This window comes from Macadamia integrifolia, unplaced genomic scaffold (genome assembly GCF_013358625.1).
Source record: "Macadamia integrifolia cultivar HAES 741 unplaced genomic scaffold, SCU_Mint_v3 scaffold1346, whole genome shotgun sequence".
Lineage (NCBI taxonomy): Eukaryota > Viridiplantae > Streptophyta > Magnoliopsida > Proteales > Proteaceae > Macadamia > Macadamia integrifolia.
In genome coordinates this window covers 98,419-116,968 of record NW_024868169.1, presented here as the reverse complement: position 1 = coordinate 116,968, position 18,550 = coordinate 98,419, and the positions used below count along the sequence as shown (strand labels likewise).

Here is an 18,550-nt window from a genome sequence, read left to right as displayed (position 1 = left end):
ATGCGGATCAGCTCAGTATGAGAACCATTCTCGTACGAGGACTTGATTCGCTCTCTCAACCCTTACGTAAGTACTCCACTAAGCGTTATAAAAGGTCTAGGTGTGCTAATGAAGGGTTATCAATTCCGTCGGTAGACTTTTGGGTACCACAAGTGATATAGGAAAAAGAGAGAGAGAGAAGTGAGACCCCTGAGAATAAGGCCAAAAGGCCATCCCTTTTTTTTTCTTTTTCCTTCTTTTCTTTGTTTTTTGTGTGTGTATAAGGTCTTCATTCAGTTTATTCCAGGTGGAATTGCTGATCTCATAGTTTTTCCCTCGGAGGGTACCCGGTTACAGTGCAAAAAAGAAAATCATGGGCTAATAACGCAGCTTTACTCCTTAACCGTGACTAGAAATTTGTTCACAAAAAATACAGGCTTCAATGATTTAAGCAGTGTGGACTGGCCTGAGGCCCCCTTATGGGGAAGTAGAATAGCATGGCTCCATTAACATGGCAGTTTTTTATGGAAGTGAAACCCAAGGTCTCTGCTCAGTTGTCCAATTTCAGCCAATCTATATTTGTCAAGTGGCTATTCTGTTGTATGGACATACATAACATGGTCAATCCACATGTTACCATCCCATATCAGCCATATGAGAGGTTGATCTCACATCAGTTTCTAAAGGGAATTGACATGAGTTGATATGGTCTTAAACCCCCTCATCTTGTAAGCCAATTAATAGGGTTGAGTTCTTTCATACCCGCATCACCACAACATTCCTAAACACTTAAACGGCAGATTTTCATGTTACTGTTCCTCGTGGCAAAAAAACTCAGGGCATGTAGATCTACATATAAGAGAGAGCATACTGGGATACATTTTAAAAGGAGTGTTGTCCTCACGTAGGGGTGTCAATTGGGACCTGAATCAACTAGCAAGTGCATCAATTAAAAATTGTAAAACTAAAATGTCACGGATATCTGTGTCATACACTAATTCAGAATGCATCTGCAAATTTTCATTTTTTGCATCATACAAATAGGAGAGCACAACATACAACCTGGAGGATATTTTGTGCAGCTACATGATGCATCGGTCAAATTTTATGACATTCCTATTGTAACTCAATACTGTTTTTGTTAAACGTTACCCTTCACTTGTATGTTAAAGACTGACCTGAAGTGTAGAGAAAATTAACCAGAAACAGCAACCCATTTCCACCATTATTAACTTATGGGAAAGTCTTTTTTCTCTGTTCTGAAGCCTATTCGGAGTTTGAGCTTTCCAATTGGCACTGCCCAAATGGGCACAAATACTATAAGTCTTGTATTCAAGGGAAACCAAACGTTTAGCAGTTCCAATAAAGGAGATTTAAATAATTAGCAGCATCATAGAGGAGGGATCTTGGAAATTGGTGCTGAAGAACAATCTAACTTGGATTCTCTACTACATAAACAAGTTACATCGTAAATCAGAATATCAGGGGAACCACCAAAAAGTTCCCCAACTGAACCCATGGTAAAATGATATGGGTCCTGATTCATAATATTCTACATACCGACTTACATCTTACAAGACAATCTTCACCCAGTAGAGGTGAAAAGAGTTTTCTACCTATTCATCTGAGCTATCTTCACTTGACTCTGGCAACATGGGCAATGCAGCACAGCAGAACATCTCCCGGTCCTTAAGGAGAAGACAGCTTCCATCTGAATTCCATTTCAGATCAGTTACAGTAAACAGTGGCAATGGAATACTCACACAGTAGGCACCAGAGGGGCTCCACATATACACATGGGAACTACCAGTGCACAGAACAAGGCGTGGGCACGATGGATCCCAAGCAGCTGCACGGATTGGTTCTTTCTGCACCAGGATAGCCGCAAGTTCAAGATGGCGGATGTCCCATATCCACAGAACGGTTGGCATGCTATCATTGCGGGTGAAGAGATATTGGCTGTCCTTGCTCCATGACAATAGACCTGTTAATTTTGGAAAATTTAGTCAATTCTCAGTTAATTGATTGGGTTTCATGGTCTTGTTTTGAAAAAGAGTTTGAGGTTGCATATCAGAAGATAATAGAACCTTAAATATTTTCTCACTTAAAATCTCCTTTTCTTCCTCAAAATCATCGTCACCATTATTATTATTGTTTCTTTCCTTTTAGGCTCCATACGGTGTGCAAGTAAAGGGAAATGAAGGGAAGTAAAATTTATTTCAAATGAAAATGGAAAGTTTTTATAATCATGGTTATCTAAGTTAAAATTACACAAAATGTGGTTATTAAACAATTAAACTTTTCAAACAGATTTGTCAACCATGTCATATTTTCCTACTTAAATCAATGAACTCTGGTTGACAAGTGAAGTAAAATTTAAGGGAGAAAGAACCCTGCCAGTCTGCTGTTGCCTACGCCCAAACACAGGCAGGTGCGAAAAGACCACGCTTCTCCACCCCAGCACCCAAGCACATATACTGTTATGCAGTATCCTTCTAAATAGAGGGCAAACCTGGGTGCAACGGTAAGAACGTAAGGTTGCTCCATTGCGACCTAGTGGTCGCAGTCGCAGGTTCTCTCCGCGAAGCAGGGGTAAGGCTGCATACATTATGATCATCCCCAGACCCCACAGTGGCGGGAGCCTCATGCACTGGCTACACCCTTTTTTAGTATCCTTCCAAATGGTCTATTGATGAGGAACCTCACTCTATATTTTGTTACAGAGAATACAACAACTTCAGAAGTAAAAAAATTGGTTTGCTTGATTGGTTTAGCAAATGAAGATACAGGAACTCACCAATGCCTTGTTTAGGGTTTGGTTTGTCTACTGGAGGCTTCTGCGAAGGTAACATAGTAGGCAATTCCATTATTTTGTACCTGACTCTGAAGTGTCCTTCTGGAGCATTTTCTGGAGAATTTTTTATTGTGCAATTAGAATAAGAAGAGGCTTAAATTTTCCACCAAGAAACAGAGGTTATACATGTGAAGTAGATCATACAAATACACAAAAAACATACATCAAACTATAGGAAAATTGCATAGACATGGTACAAAAGGAAACATCTGTCCAAAAAAATAAATAAATAAGTGACTTCTGTGACCATGTTCACATAGAAGTACAGTTTCTCACTGAAGGGGAGGAATAATCAGACAAATTTATTTAGCATATCTTCTGGATACTTAAAAGAAGCTCAGCAATTATCACAAGAAAGATGCATTTAGTGACTATATATGTGTATTTAAGGCTAGCATTTAATGAAAATATGATTGGATATCATGCCTGCAATTTTTCTTATTCACTTCCCATGTGCATTTATATGAACAAGGAAGAATCTCAATTTCTAACCATAGCATAAGAACCTATTTGGATTCAGTACAACTCCACGTTCCCAATTTTTTTCAGTACACCAGAATAAATTCCCTTTAAGCCTCAGGCATCTTAGGGTACCAAAAAAAAAATTAAGAAAGGCAACACAGCTCAATATCCCAAGTTCACAATTACACTTGCACCCACATCCTTCGTAGGTCAAGGATTTCCTGTGCCTGGTTTATACTTCTCCATGTTGTGATCTTCTAAAATTGTAGATCTTCTTGGATTTTCACTTGAAAATCAACACAGCTCATCATAGTGCTGAATTAGGAGAGAGAGAGAGAGAGATTGTATAGAAAAGACTCCTTCCCGTGGTGCCAAGTCTTGATACATATTGACCGATACAGCCTGATACTATCGAGATTGGCCATGTGAATATGTTATTAAAAAACAATACATAAAAATAATTATGTACATAACTGCATCAATCAAACCAATATAGACAGATATGCTCAATAAACAGGCTGTCAAAACCCAAAAACTCCCAGTTTTTAAAAGAATACTTCTTCCAACTTCTATTTTTTGGGAAAAACCTACGTGCATCCCATCTACACTCAAAAACGACCTAGGAGTGATTAAACAAGCCAAATATTGCACTTGCCAATGAAATTTTGAATCACACAGATTTTTCTTTTTCAAAACTTATTGTTTAATTAATTCTTTTTACTTATTAGTATTTAGTAGGTTTGACGTTGTGCTTGCCAATGAAGATTTGAATCATACAGATACCGCAAAGACAAAGATAAACCTATCACTGATTGGATATCATTATTTATTGCTTACTTATGATGTACAATGCTTAAATATTCTTGTTTTGCATGTATCATAAGCATAAAATGCGTATCAAAGTGTATTTTAAGCATATCTAGCATCTCTTAACGTCCCTCCGATATGTTTTCGAACATCTCTTAAAACCAGCTTTCCAATATGCTGCTCGATATTGATACTTGACACCTTGCTCCTTCATCATCAACTGGCCAGCTCATCCAATCTGGCTTAGAGGGATCAATGTCAGAACCATATAGGACTTGAAAGAGATGAATCAAAGAATCCAACTTCCAGCATTTAAAGTTTCTCCTGAAGGCTGGAGACCAAACCACCTGCCTCCAACTATTCTGATAACACTCCTCAATTTGGCAATCTTGTCAATAGCAATAAGAAATAAATCCTGTAATATCACCAAAAGAATCTTCTGCCCAAACATCCTAGATGCAAGTTTCCTACAATCTCTCCCGATCACTGGATCCTATATAGCCTCCAGACCCAGCAAAGAAGCTGGGAAATCATCCCATCCCGTAACTGTTTTCCGGTTTTCCCACCTCCCCAATGATAAAAATTCCACTCAGATGGGATCATTCTGAGGCCAGAAGCTACCCCAAGCAGTTTGCCACTAACTTTGGATTCATCATTTGGAGACAAGTAGCTTCCTTCCACAAATTGAAGATGTGAGACATTGAGGCTAGAATGAGGGAGAACAAAACCATTTAACAGGCCAACAGGCCCACAGGTTCAGCTGTAGAAAGCATCTTGCTAAGAGGTTCAACCACAATATCAAAGTAAAAGCAAGGCAGAGAGCCTCCTTGCCTTATATCTCTTTGACTTCTAAAACAGCCTTTTGGAAAACCACTTATAAAAATAGCCAAAGAAGTTGTGGAATAGTACATAGACATCACTTCACCCACTTCAAACCAAAGCTCAATTTCCTCACGATAGGGTCCTAATACAACCAGCACTCATGATTGTAGGATTTTTTCATGTCTAATATAGAATCCCCACCTGATATGGTACAAAATTTACATATCCATTAGCTATTAGGACAGGGATAGCATCCAAATATCTCTCTCTTGCACAAAATCCACTTGGCTCTTCGAAATGGTTTCTCCCCTAACCTCTTTGAGTCTTCTAGCCGGCACATTGGTCACATTTTCATAGATACAGCCAAAAAATAATGTGCCTGAAATCCTTTAGCTCTTCTGCTTCTCTTTTCTTTGGGATAAAAAAAGATGAATGTAGCAATACATCCATAATCAAAAGAAGCCTCCCTATATACTTCAGCAAACAGTTGAGTACATTCTTTCTAATTAACCAACACATATTTCAAATAAATTGCTACTGTAAACCAATGTTCCTAGGGCCTTCTCATTGCATAGACTGAAAAGCAGCAGCAATTTCCCCCTTTGTTAAGCATCTCTCCAGCCCACCTATGGACTCATACAAGCAGTTGAGTCCAGACCCGCCAAACTAGGTCCAAAGGAAACCTTTTCAGCAAACAACGCTTCGTGAAGGAAATTATACATATCTGGATAAGCGACACATCAGGGGATTCTGCCCCATCAATCTTCAACTTGGAAATAGTACTAACCTTTGACTAGAGGAAATCACCTTAAGGATACAAGTATTTTCGGACACCCCTCCTCTTGCATGGCTAAAAGCAAAGTCAATAATAGGACAGCAGAAAACAGCCAGACAAAAGGATGTGGATATGAATAATTGTCTAAATAAAAAATAAGTTACAAGCTTTTGTAAGCATAATATAATAATTTGACAAGATACAGAATTTCAATATAGTGAGTTTTCTTCCATTCCCCCTTTTGTGAAAGAGAATATGGAGCTTTACATTTCTACTCTATTTATGCAGCTCATATTTTGATAAATGAAAATGGATGTTAGTAAGAAGTGGGAAATGCTCACCAGAATTGCCTTGTATAAATTCATCGCTTAAACGTAATCCTGACATATCAAGTTGCAAAGGCTCATCCACCTCCTAGAGAAGTTGAGAAATGAACCCCAAGATCTCAAATGAGTAGAATTCCCCAAAAACAAAATAATACTTACATAATATGGATTATGAAATTAAAAAGAGAAAAGAAATACCTTGAAAATAGCAGCACTGCAAGGAGCACGAACAGAAGATAGGTGCATAAATTCAGCAAATATTTTCCATGTCAGGTGATTCAAAATTCGTAACATCTGGTCATAACTACCCACCGCTAGAAATTGACCACACGGGGACCATGCAACACTTTTTACTCCCAACCCACTTTCATATGCTTGATATTTAAACAGACACCTCCCATCTGGAGAATAGATCAAAACCTGTACCAAATCATACTAACTATAAGACTTTCCATGTTCAGCCTTAGCCATGATTTTTTCCCGCCTCGACAAAACAACTATAAACACAATTTATAACCGATAGAAAGAGAGAGAGAGAGAGAGAGAGAGAGAGAGAAAGATCTAATGCATGAACATAGGAAAGAGAGTATTAATATTTGGGAAAGTGACCAGTGGTGTCATTTTGAAGACATGAGTTCCCATAGTCCTACTTTTTCATAGAGGTGCAATCAAATGGGATTAGGAATTAGGATCTTCCATTCAGTGGGAGCAAAACAAGAGAGTTAAATCAAATTTTATTACATGATTTTGATCATTTGGAGAGGCTTTGAGATTGCTATTGCAAAATAATATAAAAATTAAATGTTAGAATAATCAGACTAAAGGGATATTTCATCTAGGAGATCACTTTGTTTGAGGCCCATAGAAAGGAGGATCCCAATTTTCTGCAAGTAGCCCAGATTTTGCAGTAAATAGCAAAGCTTGGGGAATTTTGTATTCTACATAGACAACCCAAATTATACATAAAGGTTGTGATAGGAGGAGCCTGAGAAAGTGCATAAAATTAAGTGCAGAGATAAGAGATTGCAGTATAGGTGGTAGTGTCGATGTAGGATAAATGATTGTAAAATTAGACATCGCTGGGGAAAGATACAGTTTGGTATTAATTTAGCTTCATCTTAAGAATCCTGATATTATCAATGAATGTTTAAAACAAGTAACATTTGGAATTAGGTGTGGCTGAAACAAAAGATGTGCAAACAAAAGAAGGGCTAGAAAACAAATGATAGACCTTATAATCAAGAGGTGAATCCCAGATCACTATGGCACTATCATCTGGTGACCATTCAATGTCAGCTAAATCTAGAGTGTCAATAGCAAAAACACCCATGACCTCCCATGAATGACAAGACAGTAGATTAATGTAGTCTTTGCAATCACGTCTAGTGCAAATAGCAGCAAACTTTCCATCTTTGGTGAAAGAAACACCCTTAGAAGCATGCTTAGGCCATTGGACATGTACACAGGCAGTGTTCACCAGTGACCAAACTGTTAGTCGCAACTGGAACTCCGATGTAGTAAGTATGTGGCGACTATCAGGGCTCCACCTTGCATATGCAATTCCAGCAGGACCTTCATCTATTTTGCAAGTCCATTCAGGCTGGGTCAATGACCATGCCTGTATCATTGGTCTCTTGTAGAGACCACACAGTATATACTCTGAATCAAGAGCCCATTCAACATAGCTTATCTTATCCAAGCATGAAAACAAGTGTACCACCTGTCAAAAAATAGCGAAATATAAGTGAAACGTGACCATTGAGACATTGAGTTTAGCAGCTCAAGGACTGTTAATACAATGGGCATAAAGATGTCGCAGCATTTAAAAGAAGGATACGAAGGTTCACAACATGGAAGTGAAATTGGACTGTGATAGGTTAAATTAATGCAGCATACTTCCACCACCCACGGTATACTGAAGGCTCCACTGGAAGAATCATTTGAACACCGAAACTGATGCTGAGTTCCAGTGAGAAGAGAAGATGCGGCTAGTTGTTTTGGATTTGGTTTAATTTATTGGGCCCAACTAAACTATTGTTCAAGTTTGAATTAAGTTGGGCTAAATTTGAGTACCCAATGGATTCTATGGGCCGTAGGCTTAGTATTTTTGAGTAATCTATCATAATGGGCCAATCTATAATCCCAAATATTAGGGATTTAGGTCCTATGCAGGGATAAGTACTTAGTCTCTATTTTTGTAATATTCTAGAATAGCTTCTATTTTGAAGAGAGACTTAAGTTGTGCGGGATCCCTCCTATAATACATAGGGGTTTCCTTTGGTGATCGCTATGGAGTTATAAATAAAGACAGGAGGGCCTAGCCCCGGATAATTTTATAATGGAATATTTGTGTTCTCTATGGAGAATTGGAGATTACATGCTACTGTGGTGAACAGCACAACCCTATATGGTGAATCCTCCCAAAGGTTTTGATGGTGAAGCCAAGTCATAGACTGCAGGCTGGTTGTAAATCAGCTGCTCCTCTTTCTTTGCTTCGGGGATGGAGGTCCTACAGTAGGTAACAGCAGGCACAAGCAACTTGACCAAAGGTGACCAGCGCTTCAAAGCTACAAGGTGAGTGTGTGGGTGTTGATCAAGGGAATCTGAAACCTCTTCCATTGAGTTCAATTATACACCTTTGCTTCCAATCTCTTGGTTTTTTTTTTGGTTTATGTTCCCTCCTTGTTCTACTAATCTTATTTCTAAGTTTCTATTTTATGCATGTTTCTGTCCACTAGTGTTCTCAATCTTCTCATAAATATTCCAGCCTTTACTGCCATTGTATCAAATCCTGCTTTTCTTCCCTCTTAGGACTACATAAGTCCAAAGTTGCAGCACCATCAGGTCTAGAGTTTGGGAGTTCATGTTTCGAACTTTCTATCTTCTGTTTTTACTAAGCTTCTAATTTCTGTCCACCTCCCTTATTTCTCATTTAACAATTGGAACACTGATATTTTGGATGCAAGACCAGCAAGTTAGGACCAGCATTAGACCATAATTTTAGCCACGTCAGCTGGCTGGTATGGGGAATATTGAACCTTTGATTTTCTGCCGCTTAGCTTTCTTAAGCTAGTTCACTGTGATTCAGTCCTGAGATTGGGTTTTGCTCATTAAATCTTAACTAGATCTATTAAAACTCATCAGAAACATTTTATATCCAGGCCGATGAAGTCACAGAAAGCAAGACTGAACTTCATTCTATTTTTCCATATTTAATTGGGGAAAGTATTGGTGAAAAAAGGTAATAGTCAAGTTGAAACCGGCTCCCTCGAGACTCGGAGAAATCTAGTTCTTAAACCTTGACTGAAAGTCTGAAACAAATAATCAGAAAAACATGATTAAGAAAAATGCAAAATGTGGGATAATGTTGCAGCGGAGTCCTAATGAATATATATATATATATATATATATATCTGAATTGCAATCGAAACAATTTAGTAATGGACCACAGATAACATGGCAAGATTTTAACTTAAAATAGCATTTTTTATGCCCTGTTGAGAGAATCACCTACCCCGTAATTATTTCTACTTCTCTTCAGTTGTATCCTACAAGCTAACAGCAGTGATCCTTGTTCTTTCTTTCTTTTTTTTCTGTGAACTACTGTACTGCTCATTCAAGACTTAGTTGATAGTAGAAACATTTGAATACTGAGTGAGCATGAAGACATTAGAGGCATTTCCATTACTCTTGTTGATGTGGTTTTTTAGTATTCATCACGAGATGAGATCCGATTAAAACATTAATACTGAAAACTACTAAACGCTTTTGAGTAGGAATCACATACCCATAAGTTTATGGTAATTTGAGAAGCAACGGAGAAGGAGAGTAGGGGGAGAACTAGGATTACCTTGAGGGAAAGAACATCACGAATCACCAGGCGATAATCAACTGCAACAGCTAGATAACGAGCATTTGGGGAGAAACAACAGGGACCCGTCTGCTTAAAGGCCTCCGTGAACTCCATTAGCACCCAAGAGTAATAAGGGAGAAAAATTTCAACAAATCAAACAGCAACTAGATCTGGAAAAACCTGCTCCGAGTGTATTCGACTCGCCTCATTACCTCTTCATAAAATGCTGCAAATGGAAAATCGTGAAACTCGTTATCCGAAGTGACAAAACGCTCATTCTTTTTGCATCAATTTTATGTCTTTTTGGGCAAACTGCCGAAGATTATACGTTCTTTCCCATCCCAGAGCAGAAATGAGCTCTAGATTTTCTCAGGATAACAGATCTCTCGGTAGAATCGGCAATGGAGATCATTTGACAACGAATCTTCAAACGATTGGATGAACTTCAAGACTACAGTAGGATCTGTTCTTTGAAACTATTGATTGATGATGAAGTGAACCTAACAACCCCAAAATGAAAATTGCGGAAATGGGATTTTCATTTGAATATCGCAAATCTAATTTTGGGGGATAGGTGGTTCGGCACCCAAAATTTTACTCACATCGCTATTTGCAGCCGCGCTAAAAATTCACTCTTTCTCAGTTTGAAGTTTAAACTTTTGGAGGAAAGTTGGAACCAGTTCTGGAGAGTGACGACCCTCATGCTCGAGCCTTAGGCCCTTAATATTTGCCACATGGTTATGTGGTAATTTTGAACAAAAAAATGTATAATATGGTAATTTTGATACACGGGCACGCTGCATACGTGGAGAAAAGCTGCTCATGAAGCTGAAGAGCCAACATTTCCCTCTTTTCAATTTTAGGGGAGGAAGAAGGTTGCATGGTTGCGTGGCCAATAGTAGCACCGGGTACATATAAGCATCCAACAAGGGGGAGGGGAGTCATATGGGTGTAGGAAGACGTGTAAAAAGACGCAACCAGGCCGTGTTCTTTTCCCATTAGAATTAAAAAAGTAGAAAGTGAAAGCGGGGGCAAGTGGCAATGGAAATTTGAGAAGATAATAAAGGGGGAGGACTAGAGCACAAAGGTTTTGAAATGGATTCCTCTCTCAATGCGAGGATGAGAACTATATTCTATAATATATATAAAAAGATTAGAGTTGTTACAAATTCAAACATGGAAATAAAATATTATAAGACTACTACAGCCTTTACGTACAAACACTGAAATAATGATATATCCACAAAGAGAGAAGGTTCCATAAAACGCAGCGTAGCTTCTACACTTACTAGTGGGAACTAGCGGGAGTACACATGAAAACATCAATAATAGTGAAATTTTTCATCTTTCACGTGGGGGCAGGACGGTCATTTTGCCCTCCCATGTGTCTTGACACAAGGGTCATTTTGTCTTTTATGGTTCTTTTTCCCCTCTATAAGTGACGAAACTAAGTTAGTCACTCCAATGTGATCAATTGTAAGCTTGAATGTGAATCATATGATTATATTTGAATTTGAAATAATCTACATACTTGAATGCGGATGATCACATGCGTCACATCTGCTTATATTTGAATTTGAATTAATTTTTAAATTATATTTGTTATGGAGTGATTCCATAATGTTGAACTGCAATCATCTCTGATTAAGATTCCTCTTCTACTGTACTTTGTTCAGTGACGATATTAGATATTTGTGCAGTTGAATGAACATATCGAGTCACAAGTGAGCACAATGCTTCATTTTTCACAAACAAAGTGATAATTAGCCAATCTCTATGTGTTTTACGAGCATAAAAAAATGGATCCATTCTTACTACCACATCGTGACCTTTGAACGTGTTATCCACTCATTTTGATGTACATTTTGACCTCCACCTTTTTTTTTTGTTGAAGCTCAGGCCTAACAACGACGTGGTACTTTTTTGTCAAACATTTAACTTGGCTCTCATTATCTACTCGTTCCCATATTAGAAGTATTAACCCCAATATGGACATATTGTCTATACTATAGTTTAGTTTCTCGTTTTCTCATTAAAAAATAAAAATAAATAAATAAATAAAAACTGTATCTAGTGTCATATGAAGAACACAAATATTGTCACATAAGTTGGAGGTTTTGGTAGGTAGATCCCAATATCTTTAAAGATAAAATATAACCATGTAAGTTTAGCAACACTAGATTCTATTATCATAAGTTGTTTATTGGCACTCCATGATCGACAAATACAAAAGATCACCACATTACTTCGATAGTGCATCAATAAGAGAACAATTCTATGGAGCCAGAAGATCTCAATGCCATAGGACTTGCAATTGAATTACAGGTTGTCATATTTTATTCGAACAATCTTGTACATATTTTGTTCGATAAGAATAATAAATTCATTACTAGTAGAAAAATAAACCAATAACGAATATACAAGCCCTAGGGCAAAAAAAGGAAAAACTAAAGCCTATTGAGGGGGCAATATGCCCCAGTGGGGGTGGAGGAGAGAAGATGCATGAAGACCCTATGACACAACATTGAACATGTTCATTGAGGTATCTATAACATAGCAGGGAATAAGCATATGAAGTTTAGAGCTAACATCGAAGTAGATGACATTCCAAATATTGTCAAAAGAGCAAGAGTTGAAAATACATTATTTGTAGTATAAACTTCAATATCAAATAAAAATTGGAAAAGACCCATGTCTTTCTTAATTCCGCCATTGTATTAGTACAAACCTCATAAAAGATGGTACCTGCTGCCAAAACTTCCCCTTCATTGTTTCTTAAGATACCTCCTTCCCCACTGATATCCAGGTTCCCCTTACTCACCCCATCTACATTTAGTTTTACAGAATTAATCGGAGGATTTCAACAAATTGGAATAAGGATTCTTGAAACAATATATGGAGGATTTAAATTAAAAACCTATAAGACGAGAGTATCCTTCATTGAAAGAGGTTTATTGAATTTCTTTGACATATGGATTTCTCGAATCCAATCATTGTTCTTATCAATAGCCAGAGGAAGCACATGTTTCTTCATCATGTATCATATAATTTATTTCCTTCCATGATTCCCAGATGATGAACCAAGGAAGCAAACACGTGATATACTCACAAATACCCGCATCAGACTGCTAGAACATATTGAATGGTAACAACAACTGCTTAGTGCAGTTGGTGAGCTGTGGTGTGTATAAAACCCATGCTCACTAGGAGGTCTCGAGTTCGAGTCTCCTAGCTGTTACCTACTTCCCTCCCTACCTATCAAAAAAAAAAAAAAAAAAAAAAAACATATTGAATGGCCGTAAAGGAATAATTGTTAGCCCGAAGAGTCCTCCGACATTGTGGATTTGTTTAAAAAATCGGAATTGGGATCAGTCGAATCGGTAAACTCAAATCGAAATAGACCATAATCAATCCCGGTTCAGGTTTTCAGAAATGAGGGACCCATAAGGCGTCTTTGACCGATTCTAACCGAACAACTCACCCGATCCAGATGAATGCAGACCCGAAGAAAAGAATTTTGAGCACGAGAAAATGACCATATTTTTCATGTTTTCGCGAACGGCGAAAGGGAAACCCTAATACCCGTCACCAGTCGGTTTGTACCGGCACTTCTCACTCAAATATGAACTCAGGACAGCAACTCCGCCATGGTTCCTGACTCTCTGCAAATTTGAGGTTTAGGGTTTAAGCAAAATAAAGAGGATTTCTAAGAATTTTGCTGCAGAAACCTCACTAAGTGCTCTTAAACCTTTCTTCAAGTTCTCTCTCTCGGCTGCAAACATGGCTACTTCAATCGCTTCTCAGTTGCAGGTAATCAGATCCTACATAAAAGCCGATGCTGAGCCAACCAAAAGGCCCTTTACTCGACCATCCATCATCTTTAATCCAAAAGAAGCTGCCGACATTGATCTTGATACTGTTCTCTCCATTGCCCTCTCAGGTATCACCGATTTCACTTTTGTTTCTACAGTCACTACCCCATTTTCATTCAATGTAATTTGTTTATTAAAGTTCGTCCTCTGTACTGTACTGGACTGGACTGGATTAACAGGTTTGGAGGTTCTCATCAACACGGATGAGCGTTTTAGAAGTTATAAGAACGACCTCTTTAGTCACAAGAGTAGAGAGTTGGATAGAGAGTTGATGGGCGTAGAGGAGAACAACCGCATCAATTTATCTATTAGTTCGTTCCTTAGGTTACTTTCTGGGCATCTTCAGTTGCATTCTGCCCTCAAGACGCTCGAATATTTGATTCGCAGATACAAGTAAGCACCACCACATTAAACCATCTTATGTGGAGGTTTGTTGTTTAGTTTTATTTTATTTTTTTAATTTTTCTATCTCAAGTTTCAATTACTTTGCATTGAATGTTTTATTGGATATTACAGGGTTCATGTGTACAACACCGAGGAGCTGATACTCTGTTCATTGCCTTACCATGACACCCACGCTTTTGTTCGGATTGTGCAGTTATTGGACTTAGGGTGAGGAAATTTTATTGTTAAGACCGTATTTTTGGACACAATTCTCAGTTACTATGAAGTTTGCAGATTCTCATGTCCTCCTTACATGGTATAGAAATAGTAAATGGAGATTTCTTGAAGGTGTCAAAACTTCTGGTGCACCGCCACAGAGAAAGGTTGTAGTGCAGCAATGCATCCGTGATATGGGGGTATTGGTGGCGATATGCAACTATGTGAGCTACCTGTCTCTGCTTCTTCTTTAGTTGCATTGCCAATCAGTTCAATACTACAGTCTTCAAGTAACTACTAACTAGTTGCACTTTTATAGGCATTGCCTGTGAAGAAGCATCAACCTTCAAGACCAGTGGTTGGTTTTTGTACGGCGGTTGTGATTGAGGTTCTTGGTTCCATGCAAATCATTGATACTGATGCAGTCCAGAAAATCATTCCTTTTGTTCGTTCTGGCCTTCAACCCGCCATAAAATGTGGACCCGATCACAAGGTGAAGTTTGATGATTTATTTTATGCGAACTTTAGAATAGTCTCAGCTGTGTACTCTGTGAAGTGAAGTTTAATGATTTATTTTATCCAAACTTTAGAATAGTCTCAGCTGTGTACTCCGTGAAGTGAAGTTTAATGATTTATTTTATCCAAACTGTAGAAGAGTCCCAGCCCCGTAGTCTGTGCAGCTTTGACTGCTTTGTTGCAATGGAAAGATAGGTGCTTTTTTTGGTGGTTTCTTTCAGTGTCCATGTGAGCTTCTGTGGTATCATAAATCAATAACTGAGTAATTTCATCAAATATTTTATTTTCTACAACGGAAATAGAATAGACTGTTGTTAGTAAGTATATGTGAGATTCTGTGTTTCCTAAGTCAATAATTTAGCATTATGATTGAATATATTGTTTTCTTTGAAGTTTACATTGTTATTTTCAAAATTGACTATTTCCATTGAAATTTGTATATCTGAAAACCTAATGTTATATTTAACTGGACCTAGAAGATGGACCTGAAAACAATTGAATTATGTTGGATGTTTTTGGTAGTAGGTCTGGGAGGTGGATGGGGAAGCATTTCATATAGGGTATTCAAACTGACCTGATTCTTAGGTGGGGACAGTGTAGATGGACATGAAACCATCAGTAGGTTTGGATTTGTTGAGTAATCTGGCTCCTGCTAACACACCAAAGATGCTTGGTCCTGTTTGTGATTGGATTCTTTACTACTATTTTTTTCCATATTGTTTTGCCTTGAGAGTAGCCATGGAGGTGGCTTTAGTGGACGGTCCTGTTCTAGGTAGGTAAAAGGGGATGTAATATGATGCTTTATGCTGACAAGATGGGTTTGTGGCCTCATCAATTGAGGTAATCTCTGTTGTTTATAAAAGTGGTGTCATTGTCGAGGTGTCTTTTTTTGCTTCCTTTTCCTGTACTGAAATGGTTTACTTACTTTCCCATGCTAGTTGTTGTTGAGCAACATTTGGCATGGCAAATTATCAAAAAGGAAAAAGAAAAAAAGTATAGGCATTGGTGTTCAATGTAGGAACATTTTGTAGATCATGTCTTTATCATGGTCCAAATTCTTGATATTGTCGGTAATTTTTTTTTCCTAAGACTTGAGTGGTATTTGAATAAATTTTGTTGTTTGAAAAATGAAAAAAAATGTGCAATTTTAGGGATTGTTGAATACACATAATTATAGTTGGGATCCAGAATGTGCAAAAAAAAAAAAAAAAAAAAATCTGTAGGAAAGAAATGTTACAATAACATCCATACATGACAATTAGATATATCGGCTCTAAGTTGATAAATTAAGATGAGGTCATCATTGTAGTTTGAGTAGCAGTTATAATAATTGTTTTGTGCATATTTAAAATAACGCATCTAGGTTTTCATGTTAATATCACTTATAATCACCAAGATAGTGTGGGTAGTCATGCCAACTTGTGGAAGTTGTGATTATACAATGGTGAATGTTCCAGCATTGTGAAATAGTGCTGGCCATATATTTAAGTATGAAGGTATAAGCGCTTAATTTAGATTTTAGAAACATAATAAAATGGTAAGCTTATATACGTTCTAAAAATCTCAAGTGTTTGTTAATTCTTAATTCATATCTTGTAGAATATTTAATTTTAATTGAAATCTATAAATTTTGTATTGCTTTTAACATTTTCTGTTAAAAATTATATCAATGAAATTTGGTAGTTTACCTGATGCGTATCTCTAGCTTTAGCTTATCTCTTTTGCTTAATTTTCATTTCAATTTTAATTAAATTTATATGTTTCTTGATTTGGTTTTATAACTTGATGGGTTTATTCATTATGGTGTTGATAAATTCAGATTATGATTATTTGTTCTGCTTCTGAGAAAACTTAACCGCTTTGTATAGGCTGGGACATTGATGATAGTTGGTTTACTGGCAAGTAAAGCAATGTTAAGTCCTGAGCTTATAAAAAATTTGATTGTATCCATTGCTGTGGTAGCTCGAGAGGATGCAAAAGAATCGGCCGACTTGGCATGGCTTCGTATGTCTCTCATGGCTATAATCAACATTGTTCAGGTATTTTCATAATAATCACACATGCATTTCTCACAATAATTACTATTGGATATTTATGTATTAGTTTTAAAAGTTCTTTCTCGGTAGTTGGTACCTATAATTTTTAGGTTTAACAGAGGATGTCTATGTTTACATGTTTAGCATATGGTTAGATTTTATGTGTTAAGTAATAAATCTTGTGGAAACTTGTTTTGTTAATACTTGATAGAGATATAGTCTTGTGGAGCTATGTAGCTTATGTTCTGAGGCAATAGTGTTGGGACAGGAAAGGATGTTGGGCCAAAAAATGGCAGGGATATCTTGGGCACTGAAACCGCCTCAGTTGTTGTGCTTCGCGTACTGCCAGGCTCCATAGTCCCTGAAAGGGATCTTTTTTATATATGCACTTGTGCTAGAATGTGGTCTGTCAAATAACTAATCGTGGCTTGAACCTTCAAGCAACTTGGAGAAAAATAACTAATTTTAGGGTTCTTATTTTTCTGCTGCAATGGCCACCATTTTCTCCTCCGTTCTTGATGTATGCCTTTATTTGAATTCTCAATAGCTATCCTCCCTGTGAAAATGTTGTTGCTTATTCTGCATAAGATCATTCCAGATGGGAAAAATTGACCTTGAGATTTGGTATGACTTTCGTCATCTTATCTCTATATTACTGGACAATGCATGCTAACCTGTCTCACTTTGTTCGATTCCATTTTTATTTTCCACTGAGTAGTGAATATTCTATGATGTAGTAAGAAGGCCAGCAACAAATAATGCCATCAAATTGGACCAAGAATGGATTAATAGGCTTAATTTGAGTGCTCAATGGGTTGTATGGCAATGGGCTTTACTATTGTCATGGGATGATTCTATAAGCCCAAATATTATGGATTTAAGCCATATACAGGATTAAGAAGGTAGTTTTTATTTTGTAATATTCTAGATTAGCTTTCTATTTTGAAGAATACTTGAGTTGTAAAAGATTAACCACCCTACAGCACATTGGGGTTTCCTGTTTTGCTGGTTTCCATGAAGTTATAAATGAAGAGTAGAGGATTATACCCACTACCAACGATTTGAGTAATGAAAAAAAGAAGCTTTGCTTTGTGCTGTGTGATTCATCTTTGGTGAGAAGCAATGGTGAGATACCAAGGTCTGTGATAGATGGCCAAGGTCATAGGTGCGGGCCCTTGGTCATATCCCTTCCCTTCTTCTTCCCCTTTAATCCTTTTGTTTCTATTTTTTAATACTCTGCAACAATCTGGTGTCTGAGAAAGAATCGAATCACTATTCTCCTTTGTTGTTGCTGCTGGGTGAGCCTTTTTTAATATTCTGCAACAATCTGGTATCTGATAAAGAATCAAATCACTATTCTCCATCGTTGTTGCTGCTGGGAGAGCCCTAGAAGACTGTACAATCGAGTGTCACAGAAACTGAAACATTTTAGGCCCAATTTCCACTCCTGCAGCTCTGCTATTCTGGTGTCTTCTGCAGCGAGACTTCAACCTCAGTAAATCTCAGATCCAAGTATCCAATCATCATCTTTAGTTTCGATTTAGGGAAATTTCCGTTCTGGCCTTCACCTTCGATGGAAGATTCAGCCTGATCTATTTGGCTATTGTTTACGAGTTTCCATTTTGAGTCGTACTTTTTAATTTCTGAG

General features: G+C 37.5%; 2 protein-coding genes across 2 annotated transcripts; one reads left to right on the top strand and one right to left on the bottom strand.

The window, feature by feature from the left end:
- Window positions 1-1,392: 1,392 nt before the first annotated feature.
- On the bottom strand, window positions 1,393-10,590 carry LOC122063517 (WD repeat-containing protein WRAP73). Its single transcript, XM_042627210.1, has 6 exons — window positions 9,876-10,590; window positions 7,257-7,745; window positions 6,224-6,445; window positions 6,041-6,113; window positions 2,777-2,887; window positions 1,393-1,963 (listed from the first exon to the last, which is right to left on the bottom strand). The coding sequence occupies exons 1-6, from the start codon at window positions 9,990-9,992 to the stop codon at window positions 1,596-1,598; spliced, it is 1,380 nt and encodes a 459-aa protein (XP_042483144.1). The 5' UTR covers window positions 9,993-10,590; the 3' UTR covers window positions 1,393-1,595.
- Window positions 10,591-13,432: 2,842 nt separating this feature from the next.
- On the top strand, window positions 13,433-17,972 carry LOC122063516 (uncharacterized protein At3g06530-like). The gene is made up of 7 exons (XM_042627209.1): window positions 13,433-13,818; window positions 13,930-14,143; window positions 14,267-14,362; window positions 14,457-14,574; window positions 14,670-14,843; window positions 16,735-16,905; window positions 17,640-17,972. The coding sequence occupies exons 1-7, from the start codon at window positions 13,659-13,661 to the stop codon at window positions 17,640-17,642; spliced, it is 936 nt and encodes a 311-aa protein (XP_042483143.1). The 5' UTR covers window positions 13,433-13,658; the 3' UTR covers window positions 17,643-17,972.
- Window positions 17,973-18,550: the final 578 nt, after the last annotated feature.